At 41.2% G+C, this 15,725-nt stretch overlaps 2 protein-coding genes across 2 annotated transcripts; one reads left to right on the top strand and one right to left on the bottom strand.

Annotated features, from left to right (window-relative positions):
• Positions 1-99: 99 nt before the first annotated feature.
• On the top strand, positions 100-1,098 carry CLUP02_12749 (uncharacterized protein; the record flags this gene model as incomplete). Its single annotated transcript, XM_049291711.1, has 3 exons — positions 100-277; positions 354-907; positions 943-1,098. The coding sequence occupies 3 exons, from the start codon at positions 100-102 to the stop codon at positions 1,096-1,098; spliced, it is 888 nt and encodes a 295-aa protein (XP_049148857.1).
• An 8,018-nt stretch (positions 1,099-9,116) lies between these two features.
• Positions 9,117-15,283, bottom strand: CLUP02_12750 (reverse transcriptase; the record flags this gene model as incomplete). The annotated part of the gene is made up of 9 exons (XM_049291712.1): positions 9,117-9,132; positions 9,389-10,026; positions 10,110-10,680; positions 10,779-10,792; positions 11,178-12,852; positions 14,344-14,360; positions 14,879-14,989; positions 15,040-15,144; positions 15,215-15,283. The coding sequence occupies 9 exons, from the start codon at positions 15,281-15,283 to the stop codon at positions 9,117-9,119; spliced, it is 3,216 nt and encodes a 1,071-aa protein (XP_049148858.1).
• Positions 15,284-15,725: the final 442 nt, after the last annotated feature.

Below are 15,725 nucleotides of genomic sequence, written 5' to 3' on the forward strand. Positions count from 1 at the left end.
ATTGAGATGCTTTTTCAAGCTTGCCATGAGAGAAAGATGACTGTACTGCTGACTGCCTGCCATCGAGGTCCGCAAGTGGCTTACGCATTATTAGCGGGCATGTCTCTTCTGATCGTGCAGTGGGCGGGGGAGTTGACGGGAGGGAGGGCAAAAGCTGGTGTCAGACTTACCGCTGTGGCTTCAACCGTGATGGCTTCGCCCGTGATGGGCGAAAAGTCTGATTATGAGTCCCTTGAAAGCCTCTCCTCAAGAGCTATAAGAGCCTCCGAGTCTGTAAGTAGATTGTCAGTTCTCCGATAGCGGTCTGGGACTCAATGAAAAGACGTACGTACTGAGTTGAAATGCTTGCCAAGATACCAACAACCAAACCAACCCCACGATGACGACCTTGACAGAAGACCTGGTGAACAACGCTAGAAGCCTCGCCGACTATGTGAAAGAGATCGCGTCAGCAAAGTCAGAGAGTCGAGATAGGCAGCGGAAACTCACCGTTGGGCACGATCCACGAAGCGTAGCAACGCGGCCGCAGAGCATCGCCAACATGTCCCACGCCAAGAAGGGCATCATCAGCACCAACGAGACGGACAGGGCCGTGTCTGTAGGTGGTAGAAGAGAAAACCAGTTAGTGCGCGTTCTCCTGGGACGTTGGATGTTCTGCCGCTGGCACGACGGGGAGGGGAATTGCCTACCGATATGGCGCCTCGGCTTCCTCCTACAGCTCGAGGATAATCGCCTTAGACGGCATTGGAAGTCCATCAGAAAGCTCTCTCGAGTGCTCCGGCACATCCACCGCCATCTCCGCGATGGCAAGACTCCCGGCGCCCACGCACAAGAGTGGGTTGCCTACCTCCAGACACTGCCAGACACGGGAGATCAGAAACGGGCGGGAAGAGGGGCGAAGATGATGGTCACAAGAGAGAATTGTCACTTACGTAGCACCAGCCTACCAACAAGCTGTCGAAACTGCGATTCTGGCGATCCCTTGACGAGGGAGAGGGTGGAATGGAGGAAAGGATGGGTGACTTGTCTCGAAATCTCAGCGTCAGCGTCGGTCTTCCAAGGTATTGTACGACAAAAATGACTTACGAAAAGGGTTGAGGTTGAACAGTGCGGAATTAGAGGGCAGGGTAGCGTCTACATGTACTGCGGCAATCCTCTAGTAATGCAAAACGATGGAGTTAAACAGTGTGTGTGTGTGTGTGTGTGTGTGTGTGTGTGTGAAGAAGAGCAAACGAGACCGGGGTCTCAGAAGTCCCCCTGATGAGCATGCACCATATCCTTGAAAGATGCAAAGTCTGCATGGTTCGAAGTCCATGTGAATTGTTGGATGCCGAAATGGTTGATGGCCCAGCGGGACGCTTGGGCGGCGCCCTCAGTAAGCAGACCCTCCAGGGTACACATGCCATTGCGGGTTCGCTTGCCGCCCCTGAGGTCCTTGAGAGAGAGTTGCGATCTTTGCTCTTGAAGGTCTGGGCATGCGTAGAACAAGTGGCCGACGGTTTGTTTATATCACGAGTTATGGCACGTAGCAATGGGCATACGGAGTGTAATAAAAGTGGCTTAACTATTAAAGTGGAAATAGATAAAAGGAGAAGGTCTATATATACGATATCTAAGATAGATACGTAATTTAGTACGTAACGGGCACTTTATAAGGTGCGATTACTATCCCTATTACGTAATATACCCCCCAATTGCTACTGCTAGGGAGCTATTATACCTAAGATAGAATCTCTAAATACCCTTATAAAGGCCTAATTTAGTCGAATATAAATAAAAGAAAATTAAGTATAAGGGATACGCGTTTTTTAAACCGCGTTTATTATAAATATATCCCTTTATCTAAAGTAAATAGAATCTTAACCCGGAATAGCGCGTATTTTACTACTTCTAATATATAAATTACTAAGGGCGAGGCTACTTAGCCGCCTTATGTATATCTAAATTCTCGCGGCGTTACTTAGCTATTATTTTTTTTCCTCTTTTTAACCTCTCGTAGTTACTATAAGTACCCCCGTTTACTACGCGCGCGCGCCTACGCCGTCGAATCGTTTACTAATTTTATTCTAAATATAAATATCTAATATATTTAAAAATAATAATAAGTTTCGCGCAATTTTTATAATACTTCTTATATACGTATTATACGGTTTACTAAGAATTTAAATAGGTAATAATATTAACGAGCCCCTCCGGGTCGTTACCCCCCCCTACGACCTCCTACCTACTTACTAAGGCCCGGCTACTAAGCTCTCCCTCCCTAGCTAAGAGGATATCGAGGCTACTAGTTAAGACGCCGAGGACTTTATTAAGTTCGAGGCTCTCCTTAGCGGCCATAATAAGGGTAATAATAAAGTAAATAGTAATAATAAGAGCTCTAATAAGCTTTTACTTATCCCCCCCTCGGAGTCTAAGAGTAAGAATAAGACTAGTTCGGATAATAAGCCCTTTAAGAAGGGTATATCGTATACTTATTATTTTAGGAGTTTATATTTAATATTATTCTAAGGTCTAAAAAACGCAAAGCTAGCTCTTTTTAAAAAGGTAGTAAGAAGTAAAAGAGAATACTAAGAAGCTAAGGTACCCCCCGCGGTAAGTATAGTTCTCTTTACTATTCTAGGCCTATTTAACGTATACTTAGTCCCTAAAAAGCTTAAAAAAGAGGCTCCTGAGGAACGGGAGATCTAGTACTTACCCTATTTTAAAGTAGCCCTTTAGTATACCGATACTAAGGATAGTAGTCATTATTTTATAAGAAGTAGTGGCTAGTATGCGTACTATTTTAACGGCCGTTCGGCTAAAGGGTATATTAATATACTAGTCGTCTTACGGCTAATAGCTTAGGCCCTTACCGAGGCTATTATAAATAGCGCTCCCTTTTTCGTAAGTATATTATCCTTTTTTATCGTTAAGAAGCGCACTTTTAACTATAGTTTTAATAAGATATTACTAAGCTCCGTAATATCGTCCGCTAGATATATAATAACTAGAGGATATATAAGAACTATATTAGCTTCTATATAGAGGACTTCCTTAACGCGCGCCCTCGGTCCTCTTTTATACTTATCGTAGTTATTTATAACTAACCTCCTATTACGCCGCCCGCTTCTATACCCTAAGTCGTTAACTTAATAATTATTCTAGCTCCCGCGCCCCCCGCTACCCCTACTACTCCTAGCTTCGTAAACTTCGAGGTATATAAGATACGTTTCTTAGCGTATATACTAACCCTCCTCTTTAGTAACGCTATACTCCTAGCGATCGCATACTTCATAAACTAAGAGTTTAAATAGTAAGCATAAGCCTAGGTCTTATTTCTATATACGTATACCTTACGGGGCAAGGTTATTTTATTTATTTTAGGCCTCCGGGCCGCACTCTAAGTTCCGTTTATTATCTACTTTTAGGCATTAAGTTTTTCTAAGCGTAGCCCAAATTAATTATTTTTAATTATTTTAGTTATTTATAATAGCTTCTCGCGCATCGTAGAGGTTAAGAAGTATATAGAAATGTTCGAACTTAGCTCGTAAAAGGTTTTTAATAAGTCTATTTATTAGTATATCTTTTATTAATATATAAATAACCTCGAAGCTATTTCTAGCGTACTCTTATCTTAGTTATATATTCTATATATCGATATAGCGAAGTCGAGTAGCTATTCTTTCTCCTTCCCTTATAACGAGTTAAATCGTTTACTAATTATCGTAATTAACTAACTATACTTCTCCTAGGTTAAGGGCAATGTCCTTAAAAAGGCGCTTCAGAGCTATAGTCTCTTTTATAGTTTTTTTAAAGTAAAGAAGCTTAGCTTCGGTAGTTAACGTCGTAACCGTTACCTAGCGTACTAATTTTTATTAAATTAGGCCGCTAAAAAGGAATATTATATATCCCTAAGATAATCGTCGTATTACCTCGTTATCTGCGAAGCTAGTATCTCTAGCTAGAAATAATAATTACGTACTTAGTATACTACCGTAATAGAGCATAAGATATCTCGTTATATAAAGATATCGGATATAGTAATTAATTATTTTAATATAGGTTGCGCTTAGGTTAGTTAGGAACCGGAATAATTACGAGTAAGTAAAGGCGACGTCTAGTCTAATTATAATAGCTATATAAAGCACACTCCCGACCTTCTCTTAGTAACTCTTTATTTCCTCCTTTATTACCTACCCCTCGTTTAGTTTAAACTCTTCTTAAAGAAGAGGGGTAGCTAGATATAGTAAATTTATAAGGTCGAAGCGCTTAGTAATTCGCTCGATATATGCGTCGTAGATAAGGTAAACCTTATGAGTAGTACGGTCTCGTAAAATCCGCACTCTGAGGAAGTAATTAATCGGTCTATTCTCTTTAAGGTTAATATATTCTTTTATACCGTTAACGATCCCCTAAGCCGCCTTTTAGTCGTCTCGATAGTATAAAATAATAAAGTTATTAACGTAGAATACTAGTATTACCTTCCTATTTGCGGTTTAGTAAATATAGATCTCCTCGTAGCTATATATTATGTTTATACTATAGAGTATAGAGGTAAAAGTTTAGAACTAGAGAATTAGTAAGTCTTAGAGGCTATATAGAGCGCGTTAGAGTTTGCCTATTTTATTAGTAACCTTATATCCCTCTGGGAGTTTAATAATTACTAGCTTCTCGCTCTTAAGAGGCGCGTTGAGGAATACGTTAATAATATTATATTAGTCTGCCTTAAGGTCGAATTAGGTAGCTATTACTATTATAAGCCTAAAGGCCTTTGCGGCGAGCGTCGAAGCGTACGTATTTTATAAGGGGTTAAGTAGTTATATATCCCCCCTTATATATATACGTACTTTTACTTCGCTAACCTTATTATCGACGTTATGCTTATAAGTATATACCTACTTTAATAGAAGTAGGATCCCTTATTTAGGATTATAGTCGACCTCTTCTTATATACTAATATCCCTTAGCTTTTTTATTTCTGCGTCTATAGCATCCCTAAGTAACTTTTATAGTTACGGTAGGAGATATTTAATATCGCTAAACTTCTTTAGTAAGCTCTAGAAGTTAACTTTAGTAAGTCGTAGTTTCTAAACTCCTCCGGAGCGCTCTAAGTAGGTCCTGTGAACTACTCTTTTTACTACTTAATAGAGTGTTATATATCCTATACTACTTTCCTCTATAGCTTTTTACTAATTAGGTATAAAAGTAGAGAAAAAGTAGTCCTAAAGACGGTTATAATAATCGCCGTCTCTTATATTCGAATATAAGAGCGTCGCGAAGATATTACTATCGAAGCGTTATAAAGGTCTGCGGGCCCGGTTTAAATATCTAAGACCTAACGGAGCTTTACTTAGCACTTAATAAGGTAGTTCTTATAAGCTCTGTTCTTATATAATAATAGAGGTTTATTATAAGGGTTCCTTACTAACGTCGACTTTAATATTAAGAATTACTTTTTTATAATCGGTACCTCGTTTACCGCGTGCTCTAACGTTTTACTAAGAGCCGTTAGGAATTAAAAACTCGAGAACCTCTATAATATATATAAGCGCTCGTAAAGAGGATTATAAACTACGTAGAGCTATTTATAACCCGGTTATTATATCCCCTTCTTTACCCCTACTCCCGAGCTCGCGCAAGGGAGTTATCTTAGGGGTTAGTAATAATAGTAAAACTATATTAGCCTCTTTAGCCTTATTTACCGTACCCTAGAGTACGTCTATCGGTTACTTAGCGTCCTAAATAGTTAAAAATCTAATAGTAATACTATCCTTAACTATAAAGTTATCTTAAGTACTAGTATTTCCGAAGTCTAGATCTACTTCCCTAAGTGCTCGAATTAACTTATCGTTAGTATTAAAAAGTTTTTATATTTCTTAGATTATTAGATTTACTTACTTACCTATAATAGCTTATTCTTCGTGTGCGGGATTATAAAAGACTTCTTTATTAAACCTAATATTCCTCGTAATAAATACCTACTCGAGCGCGGGTACCTAGACCTTATATAAGTTATGCGTTTCTAGTATATATCTAACTAGGTATCCTATATACCCGCGGGGAAGTACTTTAAACTCCTTTTAACGTATACCCCTCTTACGATCCCTATAAAGAGGGTATACTCGGTAGCTATATACGTAGAAGCTACTAAAATACGAGGTAACCGGTTTAAAATCCCGTACTTAGTAACCCGTCTACTACTAGCGTTAATACCGCTTCTACTAGTTAATTTTTATTATAATAGGCGAATCTCCTTTATTAGCCTCCCGTGGGGTAATATTATAAATAAAGATTACCGCTAGCACTATTTCGTCCTATAAATTCGTAAGGAGGTTCGTAAAAAGGCATATTTTACGAGCTTTAGTAATTACGAGTTAACCTACTCTTTTAGCGTTACCTACGGGTTCTTTCGTATATAGAGGTAGAAGTTCTATTCTAATTCCTAGCTCGCTATACTACGTCTTATATACGCGTCTAACGTTTGCGGTTAAAAGAGCGGTCTTATTATTACTTCTAAAAAAGTAGATTAGAGTCCCTTTTTAATAACAAATCGCTACCTCGAGGCTCTATAATATAAAAAGCACTTCCTCTTCTATTTTTATCCTCAAAAGGAACCCCCTAAGCTACCCACTATATTTATTAAAAGCTATAAGTATATATTATCGTTTACTAAGAAATAGTTCGAAGTAAAAGAGATCCTAGTATATACGGTACTATGGCCGTGAGGCTCTTTTTAAGGGTAGTCCTCTTAAGACTACTATCTTAGCTTTGGATAATATATATACTTTATATATAACTTATAATAGAGGTTTAATACGCATACCTTAAGTCTTATATAGTAATCGACGAAGAGTATTAAGTCCGAGATAACCTATTCTAAAGTACTAGAGGAGCGCGCTATTAGACCTCTTACGGGTGCGTTAATATAAGCGACGGAATTTTCTACGGCTAATTAGTAGCATAATACTAGCTAGGCTTTATAGGACACGCTTAAGGTTTATAAAAGAAGGATAGGATTAGAGGAGCTTATATTCGAAGAAGACTAGATTGTTCTTTTGGATAAGCTACTTTTTAATAGTGCTTTTATAAAGCGTTCCCTATCGCAAAGTATAATTTAGACCGTAGTATTAGAGTACGCTTCTATTTAGCAAAGTCTCTAAGACTATATTAATATAGAATCCCTCGACGTAAGCGACGTTCTAGAGCTTTAAATCGTAGGTTCCCTTTCCCTTAGGTCCATCTAGGACGCCCTTTATAATACGAGTACCGTATGTAGTAATAAGTAGTATAATAGTTCCTAATTTAATATAGTCTTTATTGCTTAATAGTACGCAACTCTCGGGTTTAAGTAGGCTCTTATTATTAACTAAATATATTACTCTATAGCTATTTATTACTGTGCTCTAGGAAAGGGGGTAAGCGCTACCTATAGGGGTACTAAAGATTACGTTTACTTCTAAGTCCTAACTCTTTATAAATATAGTAACTACGTAGCCCTCGTCCTAGTTTATTAATAAGCTCGCTATAGGTTAGTTAGAGGATCCTTTTAAAAACCCAGGTTTCTTAGGGGTTCTATCGTTCCTTAGCTAACTAGTTTTCTTAAGCTTACTATAGAGTAATTTTTACTTACTTAATTTAATAGCGGCGAGGACTTCCTCTATATAGCTCCTTAGTATTCGTATTAATAACCTACTAGCGTTTCGGCCTATAAGTACCTATTTTAATTTTTAGTACGCCGTAGGGCGCTACGGGTATACGCGATTATAAGGGTATATAACGTTACCCTTATTATTTACGTCGTTAACTAAGTTAGAGCGTTTAGTAAAAGTAGAGTAAGCCCCTCTTTAACTTAAAAGTCGTTTAGTATATACGTCCTAGGTTACTAAGCTAAATATATACGCAATCTCCTCGAGGGTCCTCGTATACGTTCCGAAGGCTATTAATTTACTAAAGGTCTTATATATGCGTTAGCCCTATATAGGGTTAAGTCTGGACTTAACCGTAACTAAGAAGTCGAGTACGGCGATCTCTTTATTAATTTCTAAAATATCGTACGTTTTAGTTCGGAAGTAAGCGGACTACTACTCCTTATACTAGCGTTAGGAATTAATTCTAATCCTCGCTTTATTAAAGGCTTATTAGTATTCCTCTCGAACCGCATTTCTTATTACTAGTTCGGGGGGTATAAATTCCTATTTTAAATATCTAACGATTCGCTATATACTAAACTTAGCGCCGTTCTCGGTAGCTTTTTAAAATACGTATTCGTATAGTATAGCGTTAACTAATTTTACTAACTACTAAGCGAGGACTTTAATATATATATTAATAGTATTACGTTCGTAAGCTATAAATTACTCGTATTTAGCATCGAGCTCCTATTATTTTTAAATACTCTCGAGCGTATAAATCCTTTTTACGGGTGCGGTATAGGGATAGATTTATCTACGTAAAGTAAATAGTATAGCTAGCTTCGTAAAAAGAAACCCGGCTTAGTTCTATAAGTTACTTATACTTAAGGAAATCGAAAGGTTCGTATTAAGAGTTATATCTAGAAGCTACTAATAGAGGATTTCCTAGTTTCTTTAGTCGTTCTCGAACGCCTCATAACGGGCCTAGTAGGCTCGTAGTTCTTTTTTATTACGGGTTGCGACTAATTATCCGAATTTTAAGGGCAAAGTAAGCGCTATAGAGGGGTCGAAGAATGCGTCGGAATTTAGAGCGTCTAGGTCGACGTACTTCTAGACCCCGACGCCCTTATTTATAGCGCAAAGTGCGTTAAACTATTTAATTTAACTATTATAGCTAGTTAGTTTAGCTTAGGCTAAAATAGGTATAAGTAAGTTAGTTATTTTAAAAAGATCGTAAGAATCGTATTAATAAGTGCGTTATCGTAGTATAGGGTCTTAACTAAGAGCTGGGCTTATAACTATTACGAGTTATAACACGTAGCAATGGGCATACGGAGTGTAGTAAAAGTAGCTTAACTATTAAAGTAGAAATAGACAAAAGGAGAAGGTCTATATACACGATATCTGAGATAGACACGTGATTTAGCACGTGACGGGCACTTTGTGAGGTGCGATTACTATCCCTGTTACGTGACAGTTCACCTGTGCGACAGGGACACATCTTGGTTACGACGTCGGGGCACTGCGAAACGTGTCAAACCAAATGGCAATCAGGTTGTGTTTTTTTTTTTTTTTTTTTGCTGAATGCAGACAGAGTTCGGGAACATCGTACCTTTCTCCAAGATAAGTATGAATTGAGTCCAATGTGCCCGGTGCGGCACTGGATCAAGATGCTGCTCTGGGCATGGGTGAGGTCCTTGTGGATCTCGAGACTCTCCTTGCCCCATTTCCCCTTGACCGCGACCGGAGTGCGATTGAAGTCTGAGCGAGATTTTGACATCTGGCGTTGCTCGCAATAGTCTCGCCAGAGCTCTGCACAAAACAGGTTGGATTGACGCTGGACATATTTCCCAATGGCGATTTTCCGGTGCATGATGTCAAGTCTACTCCACTCGGGGCGCTCGAGGTTCCTGGTCCTTGTCGTATGATCATATTCGGTCCCTACTTCGCTGGCCACGGCTCTGGCATAGTAGTATGCGACTCTGTAAGGTTGTTTGTCAAACTTGTCAGACCTGTGTCTGGAATAGAAGCGGTTATGCAAGCTCTCCATCAAGCCCGGGTCGTCTCCATCGAGTGCACGGGCACGTTGACACGTCGCGAGTCTTAGGAGATGAACCGTGATGGGCTCAATATTCAACTCCTTCTGGAGAACAGCGCCAGGTGTCGAACCGAAGGCCCCAGCTAGCATCCGAAGACATTGTGCCTGCAGTGAATGAAGCCGGTCGACGAGAGCTTGCGTGAGATGATACTTCATCATGTGGTTGTCGCCAAAGAGGAACCATGCCGCACAGCCATAGGAGATGATCGACCTGACGCTAGTGAGATATATCTTCCTCATCTGATGAAATCCTGGTCCCCACGTTGACTGGTGCAGGCCGCGCAGCGAGTTCATCTTCGTCTCAACCTTGCGCTCAATCTGGTGGTGCCATGCGTTAGCTGGCTGCCTCTGTGTCATGGTTCGTTGTGGCAATTGAGTGAGTGGCATGGTGAGAAACTTACGCTATCAATATGATCGGCCCACGTCAGTTTGTGATCCACCTGAATACCCAGTATTCGAAGACCGCCAAGTTCCTCCTCCTCCTCATCATCATCGTCGTCGTTTCTAAGCGCTGGGTCTTGTCGCTTCGCTGGGTCCTGTCGCTTCTTCCTCAGAACCGCCCTCTTCTTTCTCTTTGTCAACCTTTCCTTGACCAGGCTGTCCTTGGCCAAGTTGGGAATGTTGGGAACCCCCTCGTACGGCTCACCTCGATCACCAGGCTTTCGAAAGTGCATGACACTGTACTTGGCTGGAGAAAAGTTGATACCGCGCGGTGCGGCCCACTCCAGAACTCGCTGATGCCACTTCTCGATGAGCTCGCAATTTCTCGCATAGTCCTTTGAAGTAACAACGATGTACGTATCATCGACGTATGAAAGTGCAAAGACACGGTCTTCCTTGGGGTTTTCCTCGTCAAACATCTCGATGATCCGCGCAGCAAAGAAGGTAAAGAGAATAGGCGATAGTGGGCTTCCCTGAGGAATACCAATGTCAACGTAAAACTCCATCGAAATATAGCCCGGCATTCGGAGCCTGGTTTTTCGATCGGAGAAGAACGATGTGATCAGAGCCAACAACCACTCGGGAATTCCCATGGCGCGCATGATGATGATCAATTCTTCACAACTGACATGGTCGTAGGCTCCTGTAATATCAAGCCCTAAGAGAGTCGTCTTCAACGCAGCAAGCCACCCGTCCATCACCGCATTGGCAATGAACTCAACGGCCTTGGAAGTGCCTTTGCCGACGAATCCATACTGGTGGGGTGGAACCAGTCCGAGACGGACTGCTATTTGCCGAAGAAGGTCTGCAATGAGCCGCTCAAAGACCTTGCCGATAGTGGAGAGCAGCGCCACGGGGCGCCAGCTCTTTGGTGTGGCATAGTCAGACTTGCCCTCTTTTGCAAGCACGACTGTGATGGAAGCCTTGAAGCAGTCGGGGTAATGACCCAACCGCACGCAGGCATTGAAGAGGTGCGTGAGGTAGGGCAACAGGGAGGTGCTCGCGTACTTGAGAGCATCGCTCGTGACTTCGTCAGGGCCTGGACTCTTGCCGGTCTTGAGGCGTTTGATGACATTGGCGACATGATTCTCCATAATGAGTGGAGGCTTGTCATGTCCCATTATCTTGATGAGCCTCTCAATCTCCTTGCGTTTGACCTCGGCCTTCTTTTGGGCGGCGTGCCTAGCCCTGACTTCAGCTCTGGCTTTTCTCTGACCCTCAGTCTTGGCTCTCTCCCTGGACAAGGCAGCAGCCCAATGGGCTGGGTCGACCCCAGGCGGAGGTGCAAAAGAGGTTGAGTCTGATGCAGGGGAAGAAGGACCTTGCGACTCTGCTGGTGTGGCGGGAACGCTTTCGGAAACGCTTTCGGGAAGGGATGGTGTGGTGGGCGTGTTGCAGCATACAGGCGTCGAATCAGGGCCCCCAGCAGGACTTGCTGGAGCGGCCGGAATCTGGCACCCAGTGTGCAGCAGATTCGACGTCCCACCCTGCGGGACCTCGTCAGGGGGACAATCGCGCGTTTTCTCCCATATCGAATCCCGGAAAACCTTGGCATTCTCCTCTGAGCTACCGCAAATGGTGGTCTGATTGTTTACGGTAGATTTGAACATGGGCATATGCGGTGGTCGCTGCATCTTGCTACGACGTTGCGCCCACCTCACCAGCGACCATAGCCCTGGGTCCTGGAAAGACTGAATGGCAGCTCTGCACCGCCAATGCTTCCTGCCTTCGAGTCTCATCAGACGATTGCTTTTGCTGTGGAGGGCTTCAAGAACTTGTAGCTGTTTCTGGTATGGTCGCTTTCCAACTGTCATCCGGCGCAATTTGCTCATGGCAATTCTCTCTTGTGCAAGATGGTCTCGTATAGCGGGTGTAAGCGGTAGTTGTTTCCGAGGCGTGTTTGGGTTCCGCACTTGACTCTCGACGCAAGTTTCGGTTGCAAGCTGAACAGCGTTGATAATATCCGAGGCGAAAAGATTGATGCGCGATGGGGAAGACAGGTCCGGCAAGGATTTGTCAGAGTCTCGCAGAAGACGCAGTGTAGCGCCCACCTTCTTCCTGAATTTCGCTTTGTCCACACTGTTCATGCGATCAAATTTCCACTTCCTACTACCGTCCTGACTAACTCGAGCGTCCAGAGTGGTGTAGATGACACAATGGTCCTCGTGGAACCCACGAGCATCCTCAACTCGGACCTTTGGATTTCGACGACGGAGTTCCTTTCCAGCCCAGACCAAGTCAATGGTTGATTGTTTAGAACCACTCCGATATGTAGGGATCTTGCAGACGAGGCAACGCATCCCTGCTTTCTTTGCCGCTGAGTTGAGAGTTCTGCCATGTGTATTCCCTTTTGGCCTTTTCCCCTTGGGGTCAGGAAGAGACCAGTCCTTATGATGGGCGTTGAAGTCGCCAAGGATGAAACAATTGTCGAGGTTCCGACATGCGGCAAAAAAGTTCTTCATGATGAAGGACTTGCCCGGCTTGCGGTTGTAGACGTTGTAGATCTTGATTTCGCTGTCGTTATCAAGACGGAGCACCAACATGGCGATGTATCCCTCGCCGTGCGGCACATCCCACTCAACCCTCCAAGAGTTCAAGTTGATCGATTTGTGGACGTAAAATGCCACGCGCCGGACGCCTTGTTTCTGCTTCCCCTTTTTGTCGAGGGATGGCTTGTCTTCGTGGTCGATGATGCCCCAGTCGCTTCGATATTCGTAATGGTAATCTGATAAGTCGACCCACCCCCTTTTGGCCACCCCCCCCTTTTGGCCACCCTATCAAAACATAGTATTAAAACATCGCCACTAACTATACTTAATTAATTAACTATCTTCTATTACTATAATAATATAATTATTATTCTCCCTAGGTAATTCGACCCCTATGAGTCGACTAGGACTAACTAAACGGTTACTAAAGTCCTCTTAAGCTCTTTATATATCCTAAATATTCGCAAACTTAGTATTTAAGTTTATTAATATACTCTTCTTTTTTTACGGCCTTAATTAGTTAATTTTAGCTTTTAGAACTCGAATATAGTACTAAGATATTACTAAATAGTAGGCCTACTTACTAAATACTTTTTTTATTTTTTTAAATAGTAATCGTTAAGTATTATAGTCTAAACTAAGCTCTATAAATAACTTTAACTAATTATAGAGCTCGCTAGCCTTTTTAAGTATTAATTAGTTAATAATAGACGCTACTAATACCTAGTTAATAGCTTTTTTAGTATTACTAGTTACTTACTTAATATTTATAGTCTTTTTAATTAATATAACTAGGTTAAGTAGGATTATTAAATTAGTAAGTAGTCTAGCTATATTAAGGGGATATAATCTAATTACTTTTTATTTACTTTATATATTTAACGACGTTAAACTAGCTAAACGAGCTTTTTAGTAATAGCTTAAGAAGTACCGCTTTTTAATAATAATAGAATTGTTTACTATATCCTCCTTATTAAGCTCTTTTTTATACTTAGACTTAATAAGTTTAAAAATAGCTATATCTAACGGCTAGAGGATATAAGAAGTATATAGTAATAAGAATAGTACATAAACGTTATTTCTATAATATTCTTATATAAATTCTATTATTATATAACTCCTATAGCTATTTAAAACTAATAGTCGAGGCTTATTAAGTATACTAAGCCCCCTAAGGGGGGGGGTCTTAGTTTATAATAAGAATACTATTTTTAACTACTTAAGGGCAGTCTTATTAATTATCTAGCTATTATTTATTATTATAAACTCCTAACTAGTATAAGGGTTAAGTTTAAGTAAGAACTACTACTACTATACCAATTTTCTTTTATATATAACTAATAGTTTAATAGCTCGATTATTAATAAAAATATACTTAATTATAAATACCTAAGTACGCGAACTAAGCTCTTTTTTTTATATTATTATAGTTTCTACTTTACTTAAAACTAGGTTATTAAATCCCTTACCCTTTAAAATACTAGTCTTATTTATATTATACTTATTAGCCTATTTAATATTACTAATCTTTACTATATTAAGTAATCTAAACTATAACTTAATTATATTAATAATAGCCCTATTTAGATACCTCGAATTAATAATACGACTTCTCTAGACCTTAATTAATAAGTTCCTCCTTAAAAAAGCGTCTATTTATCTCTTCTTAAGAGGATTTATATCCCCTTAAGATTTTAGAACTTACTTAGCGAATTTTATAAGCTATTTATAAGTTAATATAATACTTAGATTATACTAAATACGAACTTATTAAACTAGTTAGTTTTTTTATTATAAAGGAAGTTTCTAGAGGTCTACGAATACTATTACTCTTATTTAATAGCCTCTTTTATAGTTATAAAGAGTTAACCTTAAAACTCCGAACTTAATCGAGGCCCGATTAACTAAGAGACCTCTTTTAATAACCTTAAGAGCCTAAATAACTTTATTTTCGGTATATAAGACTATTATATATTAATAAATAAGTATATAAAAAAGAATTATATTTGGACGATTTTTATAATTATTATAGTAGTTTGAAAATCGTGGGTAGGGTTTTAATGCGGTAGCTGGGATGGAGAAATGGGGTGGCCAAAAGGGGGGGGTGGCCAAAAGGGGGTGGGTCGACTTAGCTGGAACACCTCGACTGGAGGGTCTTGTATGGCAAGGATGGCGGGGACTCGATCCAAAGTGGATCCGTGATCCGCCAGAAAACGGACACGCTGAGATTCTCTGCGTACGTTGGCCTGCAGTATGTCGAGGTGTTCCAGGGTGTAGTGATGGGCTTCCGTGCTGGTGGAAAGAGAGGCAAACGTGTGGCGAAGCCCCGGTATGGTGGCAACCGCGGCGGCCTGGGGGTTTGGTCAGACTTGTTGCAAGCAAGGTACGTCGTTCAACTTACCGGACTGGAAGGTATCTGGACATGTTGCCCTTCCGCGGAGGGACTCGATGCTGAGGGTGGAGTGGGTATTTGTGGCTGGCTGTGCTCGAGGCAAGGAGACTTGCACTACATTTGCAAGGATGGTCAGCCTGTCATGTGACTTTTTGGAGCCAGAAACCTGAAGAGAGAGACTCACAGCATCTGTATTCGTCGTCAAGGTCCGAAGACGACGGGCCGTGCGGCCTTGTGAGCGAATGGCAACCATGCTCTCGCCGCGATCTCGTGCGAGAAAACTGCCGTCTACACATACGGGCTGATGACTGCGTTAGTCTGACCAATGCACACAATGAGGGTCTTCACGTGCACAAATACCAAGTTCGTAACACGGGAATATTCATTTGCGGAAGAAGAGCAGCCTCATGTTGGCGACTGTCTGGCCGATGCTTCGAATGCAACGAAGAAAGATTTGACGGACGGCGTGGCGCCTTTCGACCACCAGAGATTTCTCAGACAGCTGTGGTAGGACGAAAAGATGAAGGAAGACAAAATGCAATCTTGAGTCGAACGGAAAGAGGCGATGGTTGTGTCATCGAAGGCTCGAGACAGGAGCATGGCCGACATATATGGCTGACTCCTGCTCGAGCTGATTGTGACAACGGGGTCCATTGGAAGACGCTCTGTCCGAATAGGAAGATGGAGGAATTCAA

The sequence above is a fragment of the Colletotrichum lupini genome, chromosome 6, assembly GCF_023278565.1.
Source record: "Colletotrichum lupini chromosome 6, complete sequence".
Lineage (NCBI taxonomy): Eukaryota > Fungi > Ascomycota > Sordariomycetes > Glomerellales > Glomerellaceae > Colletotrichum > Colletotrichum lupini.